The sequence below is a fragment of the Haliaeetus leucocephalus genome, unplaced genomic scaffold (genome assembly GCF_000737465.1).
Source record: "Haliaeetus leucocephalus isolate CR32 unplaced genomic scaffold, Haliaeetus_leucocephalus-4.0 Scaffold101, whole genome shotgun sequence".
Lineage (NCBI taxonomy): Eukaryota > Metazoa > Chordata > Aves > Accipitriformes > Accipitridae > Haliaeetus > Haliaeetus leucocephalus.
In genome coordinates this window covers 941,389-957,060 of record NW_010972537.1, presented here as the reverse complement: position 1 = coordinate 957,060, position 15,672 = coordinate 941,389, and the positions used below count along the sequence as shown (strand labels likewise).

Below are 15,672 nucleotides of genomic sequence, written 5' to 3'. Positions count from 1 at the left end.
CCGTCCACCCGCAGTGGAGTGGTACCTAAACACCCTGCGGGCCGAAACCGCCCTGCCCCAGGGGGATGGCACGCACAGACACACGGCTTTTGTTAGCCACAGGCACGAGAAATACCACTTCTTTCTTCCACAAAGCCAGACCAGAAGTTGTATGTCGTGTGAGGGAGGAGGCTGCCAGGCACAAACCCAATTTCCTTCGCCCCAGCACGGCCCAGGCCTGCGCTCGCCTTCATATGCCCTCGCCCCAAGGGGACCGGCTGCCCCAGCCGCTCCAGCCCTGAGGCAGACGGCTGTGGCACACGGGGACTCGACCCCTCATCTCCGCCAGGCTGGAGCATCTCCAGCCCTCACGGCGTTGCTCCCTGCCCGTCCTGAGGTAGGGGTGAGGGAGCGACAGGCCGTAAGCAAGCCGGCTGACCAGAGAGAGCCTCCGACCAGCCTCGGAGGTGAAGGAAGCGACCGGCCTCCCCTCAGGCGAGGGCGCGGGGCGGCGGCAGCGCTCTCCTGGGCGGGACGCCAGGGGGCGCTAGCAGCCGCCAGCTCGCCGCCCTCCCGCGGAGGAAGTTTGACCCTCGGCGGCTCCTGTCCGCCACCCGCCGCCGTCGAGGCGGTGTGACCCTCGGCGGCCGCCGTCGGTTCCTGCCGTTGGCCGGGTGAGGTGCTGACCGGGAGCGCCGCCGCCATGAGCCGCAGCTACAACGATGAGCTGCAGTACCTGGACAAGATCGATAAGAACTGCTGGCGGATCAAGAAGGGCTTCGTGCCGAACATGCATGTGCGTGAGAGGGGGTTGGGGGGCGGCCCACCCGCGGGAAAGGGGGCGGGGAACGGGGGGGGAGGGGGCTCGGCCCGGTGCCGGCCGCCCTGACAGCTCTCCCCGCAGGTGGAGGGCGTTTTCTACGTGAACGACCCCCTGGAGAAGCTGATGTTCGAGGAGCTGCGCAATGCCTGCCGCGGCGGAGGTGCGTCCGGCGGTGGGGGGTCCTCTGACACGGCGGGGGGGGTCTGTCCTCAGACGCTCCTTGCCGTGGCCTCGAAGGCCTCACTGAGCGCCTGGGTTCAAACCACGCTGTTCTTTGGGCTCTGAAGGGACCAGGCTGTAGCAGAGACAGCGGGGACAGGCCTGGTGCGTGTCCTGGCTGGCGGGTCTGGAAAGGCAGTAAACAGGAACGAGTTCTCTCGCCTTGCCAGCCACTGCAGCCCGGTGAGCACGTCCTGTGCCCAGATCGGCTGCCCTCTGTGCTCTAGAACATTCCCTGAATGCCTCCTGTCAGAGTTTGCTTTGGTGGGGGTTATAGGCCAGGCCTGTTTTTATTGTGTGAGGCTGGAGCACAGGGCTGGAGCCAGGCCTGACAGCTGGGCTGGTGGTAGCACACTTCTGTTGTTAGCGCAGATCGCTCTGCGTTGGTACTAACACAGCAGAGGGAGGATTTTAGAATAATGCCTCATTTAATGAAACTGCAGATCGTGCATAACGCTAGGTGCTTCTCGCCAGATTAGAATACTTGGTGGTGGCCGACTTCTGACTTGCCAGTGTTTTGAGCAAGCTCTTTAGAAAACGCTTCATCACAATTACCAAAGTAAATTATTAGATTCTTTACATTATCTTTTTCGGTTTTTCAGGTGCAGGTGGTTTTTTGCCTGCAATGAAACAGATTGGGAATGTGGCTGCATTACCTGGCATTGTTCATGTGAGTAACTCCTGTAAAGTATTGCTCTTTTTTTCTTCCTATTTGCCAGTGATTATTGCCTTCCAAATGGAAACTCTGTTGTGAGAAGGGGTGTGGACCAAAGCTCTTTTCAGGACAGTCTGTGTGTTAGGAACCTTTTTCTGAGTAAGGAGTGCTTGCAAGGACAGGGTATAAAACTAAGTTGTCAGAAAGGGAAGTATCCACTTACTTCATTGACTGCCTTTTGACATGAAGTTTTTTAGCTTTGCTTTATCCTGTTTCAATTTGCCTGAGCCACCTTTCCCCCACTGCTCATATTGTCAGTTGTTTTTGAGTTGTCTCTGCTGACCTGGAATGCATGGAGAAGTGAGGAGAGGCGATATTGTTGTCTGTATTATTGCTGCTGCCCTAATGTTGGTAGTGAGCTTTCCCATGCACTCAACACTCCTTTCCCTCGCCCCATGCATTTTTGGAAGCAAAGCATGAGATATGATGATGCAGGAGGAAAATAGTAGGCTGGGTCACTTTTCAAGAAGTGCTAAGTACGATGTGAAAATTATCTTTTTCATGTTCAATATTGCATATGTTAGTAAGTAACAAATAACAGAATTTTCTTTTTTTAATTGTTTCTCTTGGTGACTTGGCAAAAGTTCTGAATTGCTGGCTGTAAGAAAAGGCAGCCCATCATGCTGTTAAAATGCCTTAGTGGTCAACCAAAAAGGGAGTAAGGTAGAATAGTAACAGCCTGTTAAAATGGGAATTTTGGCAGGTAGTTCGTAGGGGACATGTTACGATCACCTGGCTATTCAAATCTTCACTTTTTATTTCCAAACCAAGAGAGTTCGTGGTGATGGCAAGGGGAGGCAGAAGAAGCACATAATCCCACTGAAAAGTACTGGTCTTTTTTAATGTATGGTAACAGTTCAACACACATTGAAAAGTTCCAATTTCTCATAGTTTTCTGGGTGTTTGAGGCGTTTGTTTGTTTGCTTAAATAGATGTGGAGTGCTGTTTGTGGTGTCCTAATCTAAACTTGCCTGGACACACTTTGGACTTGTGGAGCTCTGTAGAAGCATGCTCTTTCTTTAATTAGTAGTAATATGAAAAGGTTCAATAAAAAGAATTCTTTCATAAATTAAAATGAGACAGCTCCTATCTCTAGCTGTATTCAGTCCATGTTTCCCGTTAACTCTCTCAATTACTATCCTTGTCTGGAATTCCTCGTGTTCCTGGGTTTCGGCACCAAAAAGACTGTGATAGGTTGACCCTGGCTGGACACCAGGTGCCCACCAAAGCTGCTCTATTCCCCCCCCACACTCCACCCCCACCCCCTCCCCCAGCAGGACAGGGGTGAGAAAATATAACAAAGGGCTTATGTGTCAAGATAAGGACAGGGAGAGATCACTCAACCAATTACCATCACGGGTAAAACAGACTCGACTTAGGGGAAAGTAACTTAATATATTGCCAATCAACCAGAGTAGGGTAATGAGAAATAAAATCAAATCTTAAAACACCTTCCCCCCCACCCCTCCCTTCTTCCCAGGCATAGCTTCACTCCCAAATTCTCTACCTAACCCCCCCAGCGGCGCAGGGGGACAGGGAATGGGGGTTACGATCAGTTCATCACACGTTGTCTCTGCCGCTTCATCCTTTTCAGGGGTAGGACTCCTCACACTCTTCCCCTGCTCCAGCGCGGGCTTCTCACGTGGTCACAGCCTCCTTCAGGAATCCCCCTACTCTGGCATGGGGTCCTCCACGGGCTGCAGGGGGATACTTGCTCTGGCATGGACCTCCCTGGGCGGCAGGGGGACAGCCTGCCTCACCATGGTCTTCCCCACGGGCTGCAAGGAAGTCTCTGCTCCGGCGCCTGGAGCACCTCCTCCCCCTCCTTCTTCACTGACCTTGGTGTCCACAGGGTTGTTTCTCTTACATGTTCTCACTCCTCTCTCCGGCTGCAGTTTCTGTGCCTGCCGCAACTTTTTTTTCCCTTCTTAAATCTGTTCTCCCAGAGGCGCTACCACCATCACTGATAGGCTCGCCCTTGGCCATCAGCGGGGCTGTCTTGCAGCCAGCCGGCATTGGCTCTATCGGACATAGGGGAAGCTTCTAGCAACTTCTTACAGAAGCCACCCCTGTAACCCCCACCCTCCCCGCTACCAAAACCTTGCCACACAAACCCAGTACACTATCTTATCTGGATATCATCCTAAAAGGATGACTTTTTCCTGCCTACAGGGTGCAGTATTTGGTCAGTGTTCAATGACACAGCTAAGAAGAGAAATTGCTGACTGTTTTGTGATTCTACTCCATAGCACTGAACTCTTCCCTTGTTACATTTACAGTATTTAAATATTGCAGATGTCCCTAGATGGAACTTGGTAAAGACAAACTGATCTTCACTCTTGTGTTTCTGCTTTATGCTACTCATAAGCTATTGCCTACCTACGTTTTGAATGCAAGGACTCTTGAGTCCAAGAAAAAGCTAGGTTAGAATTCAGTTTGAGATCACAATCCCTACAGTTACATGTTTCAGCTTCTCTTAAGTTTTCTTGAGATCTGGTCGATGGAGCCAAGGGGGCTTCTCAGCTGACTAGCCACTAGGTGTTTGCTTCAGGGTGAGATCTGCTCTCTGCTTTCTTTGACTCTCTCTGCCATAACTGCAGGAGTTTAGATACTTACCTGAATTGATGTGTTTACTTCATCTTCATCTGAACATCCATCCAGTCTCTTTTTGGTATATTTGTTTGCAAATGTGACAACCACTGCCACAAGGCAAAGCATAACCAAGGTGACTCTGTGCAGCATGGAGTTTCATAAAGCTTTAAAATTTCCTTCATTCTCTTTCAGAGATCAATAGGCCTTCCAGATGTCCATTCTGGCTATGGGTTTGCCATTGGCAACATGGCCGCCTTTGATATGAATGATCCTGAAGCAGTGGTTTCACCAGGTAAGGATACACTGACTGAACCTGCACCAAGAAGTATCTGGGATTTCAAAATACATTTTGAAATGGCAGGTCATTACAGTACTTTATATGCAGAACCAAAGCAAAAAATACTTGAATTATAGGGAGTTAAAAGGTGCTTAATTCATGCACTCAGAACTGTTATTCTTTATGGAGCAGGTGGTTACACTGAAAACATCTAAACAGTCCAGAGACAACTGCCCTTGTGTTTTTGGCTTGGGCTTGTGATACCTCCTAGTTTTGAAGGGAGAGCACTAGACTTTGAACTTGGGTTTTGCCAGGTTGGTAAAGAACTGACGCTTTTCTTTGAACAATGTTTGAGAACATCTTTTGAGAATATTTCTACACTTTATTAAAAATGTGACCTTAAAATATGTCTGTCTTTATTAAAAAGCACCTGAGTCTTTAATTACTGATGGTCTGGAGATGCTTTTGTGGTTATCATGAAACATGATGTTCATGTTTCAGGTTTGCTTGAGGCAGTTCCGGTGTTCCTGATTGACTCGAACCCAAGATCTCTTAGTCTGGTATCCCCCCTCTGACACTAGTTAATACCAGAACCTTCATAGTAAAGATGGCATGATTGATCTTTCACATTTGGCTTTGCCTTGCAGTATTTATTCTTATTGAATAGTAAGAGTTAAGCAAAACACTAAGAACTGAAGTTTAATGTTCCTTGTAAGTATTTATCACTTATTATAACTAGTTATTATTTATTCCCGTGAAGTTTCAAAAATGACTTGCTTTCAGGGACTTCCTTTCGAGAACATCTTACATCAGGGAGCCATGCTAAGATCTGTCACTTTTCTTCTGACTGTAGGCAGAAGAACAGGAACATCCTCTCTACTTTCTGTGGACAGTATATTTTATAGTTGTGTCTCCTTCTCTTTGTCTGCTTGCTGGAGCAACTTTGTAAACAGAGACCTCTGTAGGCAATCGTACATCTGTGTCTGTAGAGCGTGTGCTTGAGACTGAAAAACTGTTTGGGGTTTTTATTTTTTAGAGTTTTCAGGTTTTTCTCTGCAAGACTACATTTTTGGCTGTCTTGAAATCTGAGGGTTCATGTAAATCTATTAAAATGAAGCTTAATGCAGTTCTGCTTTTTCCCCAGTATTGTGTCAGAAAGAAGGTGTAAGATCACAGGAGTCAGTATGTAGTCCCTGTCAGCAGGGACACTGATTTAAGATGAATATTCAGCAAGTGCTCACCATCAACACGCTTTCTTTAGTAACTCCATGGCTTTTTCTACACTTGTAGGTGGTGTCGGATTTGACATCAACTGTGGTGTCCGCTTACTACGTACAAATTTGGATGAAAGTGATGTGCAGCCTGTGAAGGAGCAGCTCGCCCAGGCTATGTTTGACCACATTCCAGTTGGTGTTGGCTCCAAAGGTGTCATCCCCATGAATGCCAAGTAAGAGAATGACTTTGTGCACACATCACTAGAGGGGACATCTCTCCTGTTTATTTTGATGAAAGATTCATCAGTGGGAGAACTTAAGAAAGAAAAAGTAATTCTAAACCTCTTTCCATTCTTTCTGCATATGTGCTTCACCAGGAGGTCTGGCATAATCATCAGTACACAAAGTCAGCTGTTTCTTCCCCCATTTAAAATGCTGAAATAACTGAAAGTTCTTGAAAGGTTCTCATTTCTTCTGACAGAAAACCTCCATGAATGTAAAGGTATTTTTTTTAAAGGGATGTGAGAGAAAATAGGATATTCCACACACAACAAAGAGGAAAAAGTAATGACCTATCTAAAGTTAATATATTTGTAGTGCTTGATTTTCAGGAAGTATTAAGAAGTTGGAATTCTTGTTAGGGGAGTTGGGGGCTGAACCATAGAATAATTCAGGTTGGATGGGATCTCTTGAAGTCATCTCATCCAACTCCTTGCACAAAGGAGGGCTAACTCTGAAGGTAGGTCCAACACCAAAGTTACATCAGGTTGGTGAGGGCCATATCCAGTGGAGTTTTGAGCATATCCAAGGATAACAACCTTATGTAGGTGTTTGATAATTGCAGGGATTTGGAAGAGGCACTAGAGATGGGTGTGGACTGGTCTCTCCGGGAAGGCTATGCCTGGGCAGAGGACAAGGAGCACTGTGAGGAATATGGAAGAATGCTTCAGGCTGACCCCAACAAGGTTTCCTCAAGAGCAAAGAAGAGGGGCCTGCCTCAGGTAACGTTATGTTTCAGGAGGGCTGTGAGTGCTCCCAGGGTTCAAATATAAAGGTTAGCAAGTCGTTCTCTAATTTTGTGTCTTTTCTTGAAACTCTGCCTAGCATTTCTGGGCAGGGAGAAAGGTGAGATGGTGGGGCTGTTTCTGAATAATTCTTGACAGACCTGTAGCGGAGCGAAACAATACTGGGCCTACCCAAGGTCCCCGGGGCCATCAGTTTTTCCTCAGTTAACACCTGGTACTGGAAATCATGTCTGGTGGCATTTTCCCATCCAGATGTAGTTTTGTTTTTAAGAGACAGGCAGGTTATCCTGCAACTTTTCTCCTTGTTTGCTCAGTAAGTTAATAGCAGCACAGTCTGTAGATCCTAGTCCTTTTGTTTAATCACAGTCTTGTTCCAACAGTAAAAACGGTTACAAATCTGAACAAAGGGGACAATGATGATGCTACTATGTTCTACTTCCTTTCAGTTTATATGGGGATTCTTTTTTTCGTGGAAAAACTTTTCTAAAACCAAAACCTTGCTGTAGCATTTTGCCCTATTGCCCATATTCCCATAGCTCTCCCCTGTGCTCCCAGAGGCTGCTTTACTAGCACTGTCTGATCAGCGTGTTGTGATTGGCAGCTGGGGACCCTGGGAGCAGGAAATCATTACGCCGAGATCCAGGTTGTGGATGACATTTACAACGAATATGCTGCCAGGAAGATGGGCATCGACCACAAAGGGCAGGTGTGCGTGATGATCCACAGTGGCAGCAGAGGTCTGGGCCACCAGGTTGCCACAGGTACGACCTGACTGTTGTAGGTACCTGGAGTGAAGCAAACTCCTCAGTATGGTCTTGTCATCGACAGTATATTGCAGCACCAAATAGCATTTCTTACAGTGTAATTGTTGAGTCTATTCTGAGTTGCCTTGACAGGGCTTGCCTTGAATTTTGTCTGCTTGATCTTGCATGTGTTTTCAAGCCTTTTAGCAATTATAAGTTTAAAACCAATGTGTTAATTGTCTTTGGTCATGCAGAGTATTGATCTTGCTATTTTGTGTCCATGCGATGATAGGATAAGAGATGGCAAACTCATGCTGGAACATGGGAAATTCCAATTAGCTACTAGATTTTTTATTTATTTTTTTAACCATTAAAGTGGTCAAATGCTGGAACAGGTTGCTTAGAGAGCTTGTAGAACCAGCATCCTTGGAGATACTGAAAACTTGACTGAATAAGACCCTGAGCAACCTGATCTAGCTGGAGCTGCTTTGAGCAAGTGATAGGACTACACAACTTCCAGAAGTCCCTTCCAAACTAAATTGTTCTATGATCAAGAGAGTATGGAGATTTTCACTGAATCCTGTGTCTGGTTGAGGGGCTGTCTTGATACGTATTTGCTTAGGACAGTGAGTCCATAATCTCTGGTGTAACAGAGGCAGGCATTTCTGCAGCAGAAAAAGAAAGACTAAATTCTTGGATCACAAAAAAGTGTTACATATGCGTTTATTGTTTTGAACCCAAATGAAGTGCTCGCATTATTAGAATTTATCACTAGATTGAACCGCTTTTTTCAAAGTGGAGAATTCTTTCTGGTACACCTGAGCCTCTTAACTTTTCTTTCTAAATACAGTCTTGGGGAATGCTGTTCACAAACAATTGATGATGTTCTGCCACAGATTTGCTTTTGCATTTGAGAAGCCATAGTTTTGACCATTGGGCAGATGTGTTCAGTTTTAGAATATAAATTATAGACAGCCATGTTAATCTCACACATTGAAACAAAATTAAGAAGTCACTTAGTCTTACTGTGTTTATTTCCCAGATGCGTTGGTGGCTATGGAAAAAGCTATGAAGCGGGACAAAATCATAGTGAATGATCGCCAGCTGGCGTGTGCCAGGATTGCCTCCACAGAGGGACAGGATTACTTGAAGGGAATGGCAGCTGCTGGAAACTATGCATGGGTCAACCGCTCTTCTATGACTTTTCTAACAAGACAGGTAGGGGCAGAGTTGTCTCTGATGCAAATGTTGTGGTACAAATCTCCAGCTTTATCCCAGACATGTGGAAAACGCAGTAGCTGCAGTATTTAAAGTAATTTTCTTTTTTGTGCTTTTTTTAACTGTGTTTTCTGGAGAGACTTACACAAAGCTGCAGTCATGGCAATCCATCCAAAACCTGTCAGCATCACTGGATTGTATTTGCAGAAGCCACTTAGGCAATATTTTTGAAAGTGCCTCAAACTGGAAGAGGATACAAGAAAATTGTTTTTACGCTGCTGAAGCCATCTTTTCAGAGTTGCAAGAATTTGTCTAGCTGATATCTGGTTGAATTCCAGTATTAAAACTGCCAGTGGGCAGATAAACAATCTAGACAGTCCAGTTCTGTCACGCTTAGCACTGTTATATTCAATTCTGTTGTGGCTGAATTTGACTGAAGTTTCTTACCTGCCTTGCCAAGTGGTCATTGACTTATCAGTGAGAAATACTTTCAAGCAGATTTGTTGCTTTTGATTCCTAAAAAGACTGTAAATCTTCCACATGTACACAGCAATTTTCTTCTTGTATTTCAAGTCCTGGTTTGCTTTCTTTTTAGGCCTTTGCCAAAGTCTTCAACACAACCCCGGATGACCTCGATATGCATGTTATCTATGATGTGTCTCACAACATTGCCAAAGTGGAGCAACATGTAGTGGATGGAAAGGAGCGGACTCTGCTGGTGCACAGAAAAGGATCAACCAGGGCCTTCCCTCCTCACCATCCTCTTATTGCTGTCGATTATCAAGTAAGTTTAGTTGTGGGAGAAGGAAATCAGAAGAGAATTCTGGATTAGTGAGACAGTTTTAGGGTCCTTAACAGAGATCCAAATGCTGTGAGCTCCCTTTTTGAGCTAACAGCGCTAGAACCCTAGTGGGGTTGTTCTGCTTGTCTGTGTGTTAGATCTTTGGGACACTGAGCTCCCTCTTCTGCTCCACACCCGCAATGGTTGGAAGATCATGAAGGGAAAGAAGCGCTTCATACCTAGGGCAGGCTTCAGTGATATGCCTTATCTCTCTGTTGGACACAAGTGTCTTGATCTGCTGCTCTGCATCTTTCAGTGCAGTTAGTTCTCCAGAATCCTTGATACCAGGCACCCAAGGCAAGCAGGGATGCTCTGAGGGAATGTGAACCTGCCTTCCTTTTCTGGAGATAAGGTTCCTCTCAGACTTTTATTAAGAGTGAGGTTTTTAGGCTTTTTCTTGTGAATTAATACTTTGCACCCACAGCTGACTGGACAGCCTGTTTTGATCGGCGGGACTATGGGCACCTGTAGCTATGTTCTTACTGGCACAGAGCAAGGCATGACCGAGACCTTTGGAACTACTTGCCATGGAGCTGTAAGTCAAAAAGTTATTTCAAGAAGGGATTGGAATGGGACTTTCATCCAGAGAACAGGGTTGTTCAAGGTGTGATTCATTTGTTGGTCATACAAGTAGAGAGTAGCCTTGCCACAGTAATCCCAGCCCAGAAGGACTGCAGGCTAAAAGTCCTCTTTGCCCCTTGCTGAGTAGTTTTGACTACTGCTGCAGAAAATTTAGAGGGTGCTGCTTTATACAGGGCAAATGTTAGGATGAAGATGTGGAGAATGAGCTCCTTTTACCAAATTCTGGTATCTCTGAGTTAACAAGAAGGATTAACTGTGCTGAGGCAGTCCATATAAAACTCCTCAGTAGTTAGAAGGTATTTCCTCCCCTGTTATTTACGGTGTGAGACAGGATGATTGAGGAAGATAAATAGCTTCCAGCATCCTGAACACTGTCTGACAGTGGTTTGCGTAAAAAGACGCTTGCAGACTAGCGTGTTATTGCACACATGGAACTTGCCTAACCGTTGTACAAGATGTGGAATTTTGCAGGAGCCCATCACCTAAGTCTAAATTCATTACCCATTTTGTGGCTTGTTGTGGTCTGTGCTCACAGCCATTCGGTGTTTACTTATAATGTAATAATATTTTTCATTAATAAGAAAGAGTTCTGTTTTTCCAAACCGCTACAAAAAATAGAACTAACAAAACTGCTGTCTAGGGTCGTGCACTGTCTCGAGCCAAATCTCGACGTAACTTGGACTTCCAGGATGTATTGGACAAGCTGGCTGACATGGGCATTGCCATCCGTGTTGCTTCTCCCAAACTGGTCATGGAAGAAGTGAGTTTAATACTTTGTTATCTGAGAGGGAAAAGGGAGTCTTGCTTCTTGGCTGAATGACCCTCCCTGAATTGATTCTTTGCAGTGCTAAGTGATCACTAGTACTCTAAATATACAGCTTGCGTGATTCCTGATAGAGCTATCCAGTTTTTTGGAAAATAATGTGAAGTCTTCCCTGTCCCTAAAATCCTGCTGAAAGGGGAGATGCCTGTTTTGACAGGTTTTGAGGGGTGTGGTTTTTTTTCCTCTTCTGCCTAGCGATAGGGATAATTTCTATTAACCTTGAGAAGTCTTTGTGTGAGCATCACAAAAGTTGTTACAATTTATGGATTCTCTTCTTGAATGATGTTCTCCCAGCTTTAAACTTACTTTACACTGCAGCTGTCATGTAGATTATTAGCAGTGTATGACAGCTTTGCCCCTTTTAAGCTGAATTCCTCTATTTGCTCAAGAAGAAGAGAACTCTGATTGGCTAGAAAAATTCGAATATTAGGACTTCCAGTTCCTCTGCATTAACATGATAGAATATCTTTTCTGTTCCCAACCTCACTCATAGAAGCGTGTTGATCATTTGGAGCTATGCTGTTATGGATGTTGGTGTTGTACAAACATGTTGATCGCATTAACATCTCTATTTAAGAGCAGCTTCCTTGTCAGAATGCTGGAGGGGGAAGCTCTAGAGTTCAACCCTGATTCCTGTCACTAAGGGGCAGTAAAGATAAATCTTAAAGGCTATCTGTAAGGAGGAAGTTACAGTGACTTCCTGCCAGGTAATGAAGCTTGACATTCTCACATGGACTGGGTTATTTGAGAATATAGGGAAAACTGAACCAAAATAGCTAGTATTTTATCTGAAGTGTGGTGAAAGCTTATTTGGAAAGCTAAGTGTCTTATACATTTCTTAGATTTGTAAGGTGGCCAGATTCTCAATATGTTCACCCACTTCTACACCCTCAATTCATATGATTCTATTTTCACAAAGAGAAAAGGGGGTATCAAAAGCCTATATCTAACTTCCTGTGACTTCAGGTTGTTTATAGTTTTGTCTTTTTTTCTTCTCTCTCCCCACTCCAGGCACCAGAGTCTTATAAGAATGTGACAGATGTGGTTAACACCTGCCATGCAGCTGGCATCAGCAAGAAAGCCATTAAACTGAGACCTATTGCTGTTATAAAAGGCTAGGAACTGATGAGGCAGCAGAAACGCACCGACATCTCCAGGCCTTAAACAAAACTGACTAGAACCATCATCTTCCCACACCTCTTGGACTCTGTAGGATGCTCAGATATCACATCCTTGTTCTGGAAACACAACAGTTGAGCATACCCCTACTTTTAACCACTCCTAGGCATAATTAATGCCCCCCCTGTCCCTGTTCTATGGTGTTCTTTTCTTGTGAGGAAAGGGCAAAGAAATAAGTAAGTCTTGGGTTTTATATGCAGTCCCTCCCTTATTTGCCTGATGATTCCACAGGCAGGACTTCAGACTTGCCTGAGTTGTCACTAATTGCTGTGCTGCAAGACCACCTCCATCAGCGAAGATGGCGTATGAACCAGGCCTGCTGGCTCCACACCTGAGTGCCTGGAACTCTTTCTGCATATAGAAATACTCTGATAGGGTATAGTGCTTCTGGGCAGGGAGAGGTTGCTCTGTTTGCAGATACCTTTATGCGTAGTCTGTATTGTTGCATGTTTTGTGGCAATTGGGTAAGAAATCTGGAGTTGGGAGTGGTCTCTTGCTTAGGTTGAGAGGGAGTAGCTAGGCTTGAGGCACAGTCCTCCCCTCTTCCCCGCACTCTCTCATTTAACACAGCACCTGGTGTACTTGGCTCAGTACAAGTAGGTGTTCCACAGTCTTCTGGAAATGCTAGTAGGACTGAGTATGTTGCTTTGAGGGGATTTGTTTGCCCAGTAAAAGTTGTGACTTAACAACTTATAGATGTGCTAATCCAACATTTTGCAAAGTCCTAAGCATGTAGAAGTTGGATTGGATAATATTGCTCACTGTGTCCTGCAGCTCTGATTGAAGTGAGTCCAATTGCAGGGCCAGCCCCAGTATGATGTGACTTCTGATGTTTCTTCTACATTCATTAACCAAGACTGGAGAGGAAGCTGACCATCCCCACTAGATCATTTTGGGGATTACAAATAAAATGGGAAGATGGGCACTGCAATGTGTCTGTGTCATATTTATTCTGTGGCTAAAATGTCTGTTGTCCACTTTTAAGTACATAGGTGAGCTTGAAACCCATCACACTTTGTGACTTCAGCTGATGGATCTTGCAAAGAAATGTGCAGATGGCAGAATTTCTTGCAGGAGACAAGAGAAGGGCAGTGCAGTGCTCTTTCCTTAACTTGGTTATGACAAGAGTGTGATAGCCACGATTTGTCTTTCTCAGGGCCTGCTGGGTCTGCCTCCCTGAGTAGGGAATGGAGCTTGCTTGTATGCAGACACAAGGGGGCAGCTGGAGGAAAATAAAACCTCAAAGCAAGAGTGGAGCCCTGCCAGGGACTCATGTAAAAGGAGCAGATAGTGATTGATGGACTCGAGTGCCTTTTGATGAAACATCCCTTTAAGTTTAGGATCTTAGCTGAAACCTGTTATCTCAGGAGGCATAATGGCATTTTACTGACTTAATCACTTTGTGCTTATTGGTTTCTTAAGTTCAAATACTGTATTTGCTGCAGGTTCAGAAGCGGCACATGCAGTAATAGTCACTGCTATGAGTCCTTGTGGGTCTGACTTTACAGACAGTTTCTTGTTTTCCCCTGCTTTTTCCGGTGGAATTGTTCCAGATTGCCATTTCTGAGGTCTGAGACAGTTGCTGAATTTAAAAAAAAATAATTTCACTTAGAAAGGTGAATTAGCCTCCAGTGACTGAAAGACAAATTGTTGGTCTCAAATCTTCTGCAGAAGTGCATGTTCTGTGCAGAAGTTTCCGTCTATGAATATTTCAGTCTCTGATGTGGAATGCAAGGGAACCCTTAGAAAGTTCATATTTAAAAACAAAGAAGCATTTCTCAAACACAGTTCTCCTTTCAACTTTCACCTGCCATTGCCATTAAGAGACAAATTTCAGGTTTTTACAACAAGCAGAAATCATGTGTACCATGGAGGTGCTCTCATATGTATGCCTTAAGTCTCCTGATCATCAGCGTTTATGCATTAGCATTCAAGAATGCAAGAAGTGCTGTCAATTTTGGTTTCCTGTTGCAAAGCCAGTACTAGTTTTGGTTATATGTTGTGCTGCATGGAGGAGAGTGCTTGTTTCCTAACCACCTAAAAAAGTAAGAGTAAACATGTAAGGTGTCTCCCAGTTCTTTGTTTAAACCTGGATGTTTTCCTAATTCACGTCTGTCTTTTTTCTCCAAATAGGGCTGTCCACTAGCTTTTTTTTAATCTGCATTTTAAAAAATAAATTTAAAAAATTGGTAGGTAGGGAAGGCACACAGTATTAAAATTCATGTGGTGAAATACAGGTGGATCTGCAGAAGCATTTTGGCAACACCAAAGAGCCAATGTGGTTATTGAACCATCTCTTTCCACAGAAGGTTACTGAGAACTCGGAAATACCTGTTAACGTATGATGTGCTTCCCTCCCTTCCCCAAAAGACTGAAAAAGCTTTGGTGAATGATTGTTAGGGTCTTTTTTTCTTCTTTTTTTGGTGGGAAACTGCAAGTAGGAGGTCCACATCTACACCACACCCCTGGAGCTGTTGCACACCTCTGTCCGACCTCAGGCACTCGTCTATTCCCTGCTGAAGTGTAGTTGATTCAGTTGTCTGGTGACCTGCAGCAGGTTTGCTGGCCTTGGAGCTTGCACAGGGTGTCTGCACTAAGTCTGCCTTCAGCCAGTGCAATAAAACCAGTCCGTGGATGCAGGCTGCTTTTTAGTGAGAGCAGATAGCTCACTGCATTTATCTTAGACTCTGCTTGAGAACAAGATGGTTTAACTTACAGACTGGACCTGCCAAAACAGAGCTACTGCCTCTGGGAGGTGGAAGGTATCGTCTCTGGTGGTGGCTTCGATGGCACCTTCCTTCTCTCTGTGCTCGCAGGGCTTGCTGCTGGGACTGGTGCTGTGCAGTGACGGCGAGCACGGGTGAGCGCTTCCTCTCTCGCCAGGAGCTGGCTGTTTGCGGTGCGCTCGGGGGCTTCTGCAGGTGCTGTTCCCATCTCTGTTAGCGTAGCATTAAATAGCAAACAGAAAAGCACTTCAGGTCTTTGTTGCTGGTGGGTGACTCTTTCAGAAAGTCCTCTAAATGCAGCCGGGGGTGCCGTTTGCTGGGGTGGGGTGCGAGGCAGAAGGGGCAGCGCTCAGCCCCCGGGAAGGCAGTTCCTTCCAGCAGCGCTGCAAACGGGGACGCATGTTTCATTTGCCATAATGGATGGGAGAGCTGGGGTGCAGCTGATGGCGTCCTCTGTGACTTGGTTAAACTTTGTGTACTCCAGGGCTCCCAAACTCAGCCTCCCCCGAGGGAAACCAGGACTCAGCAAGGTACGTGTTTGCAGTGCTATCTGCTGTGGTATATTGGCGCTGTATCGCACACCCCACTGGTTGGGAGCCCACCGTCTAGCCTGTGTCACGTTTATCACCATCCTAAGTCTCTTGGGAGTTTTTTTTTTTTCCCTCTGCTCTAACTTTCCTCTCCCTGCTTTAAACACGGCTCCGCACCCACCGCTT

The 15,672-nt window shown here is 45.4% G+C and overlaps 1 protein-coding gene across 1 annotated transcript; it reads left to right on the top strand.

The window, feature by feature from the left end:
• Positions 1 to 585: 585 nt before the first annotated feature.
• RTCB (RNA 2',3'-cyclic phosphate and 5'-OH ligase) lies at positions 586 to 13,113 on the top strand. Its single transcript, XM_010585363.1, has 12 exons — positions 586 to 775; positions 884 to 962; positions 1,624 to 1,691; positions 4,521 to 4,620; positions 5,896 to 6,052; positions 6,664 to 6,820; positions 7,446 to 7,605; positions 8,630 to 8,805; positions 9,401 to 9,589; positions 10,071 to 10,181; positions 10,869 to 10,988; positions 12,063 to 13,113. Exons 1-12 carry the CDS (start codon positions 683 to 685, stop codon positions 12,168 to 12,170), a joined length of 1,518 nt encoding a protein of 505 aa, XP_010583665.1. The 5' UTR covers positions 586 to 682; the 3' UTR covers positions 12,171 to 13,113.
• Positions 13,114 to 15,672: the final 2,559 nt, after the last annotated feature.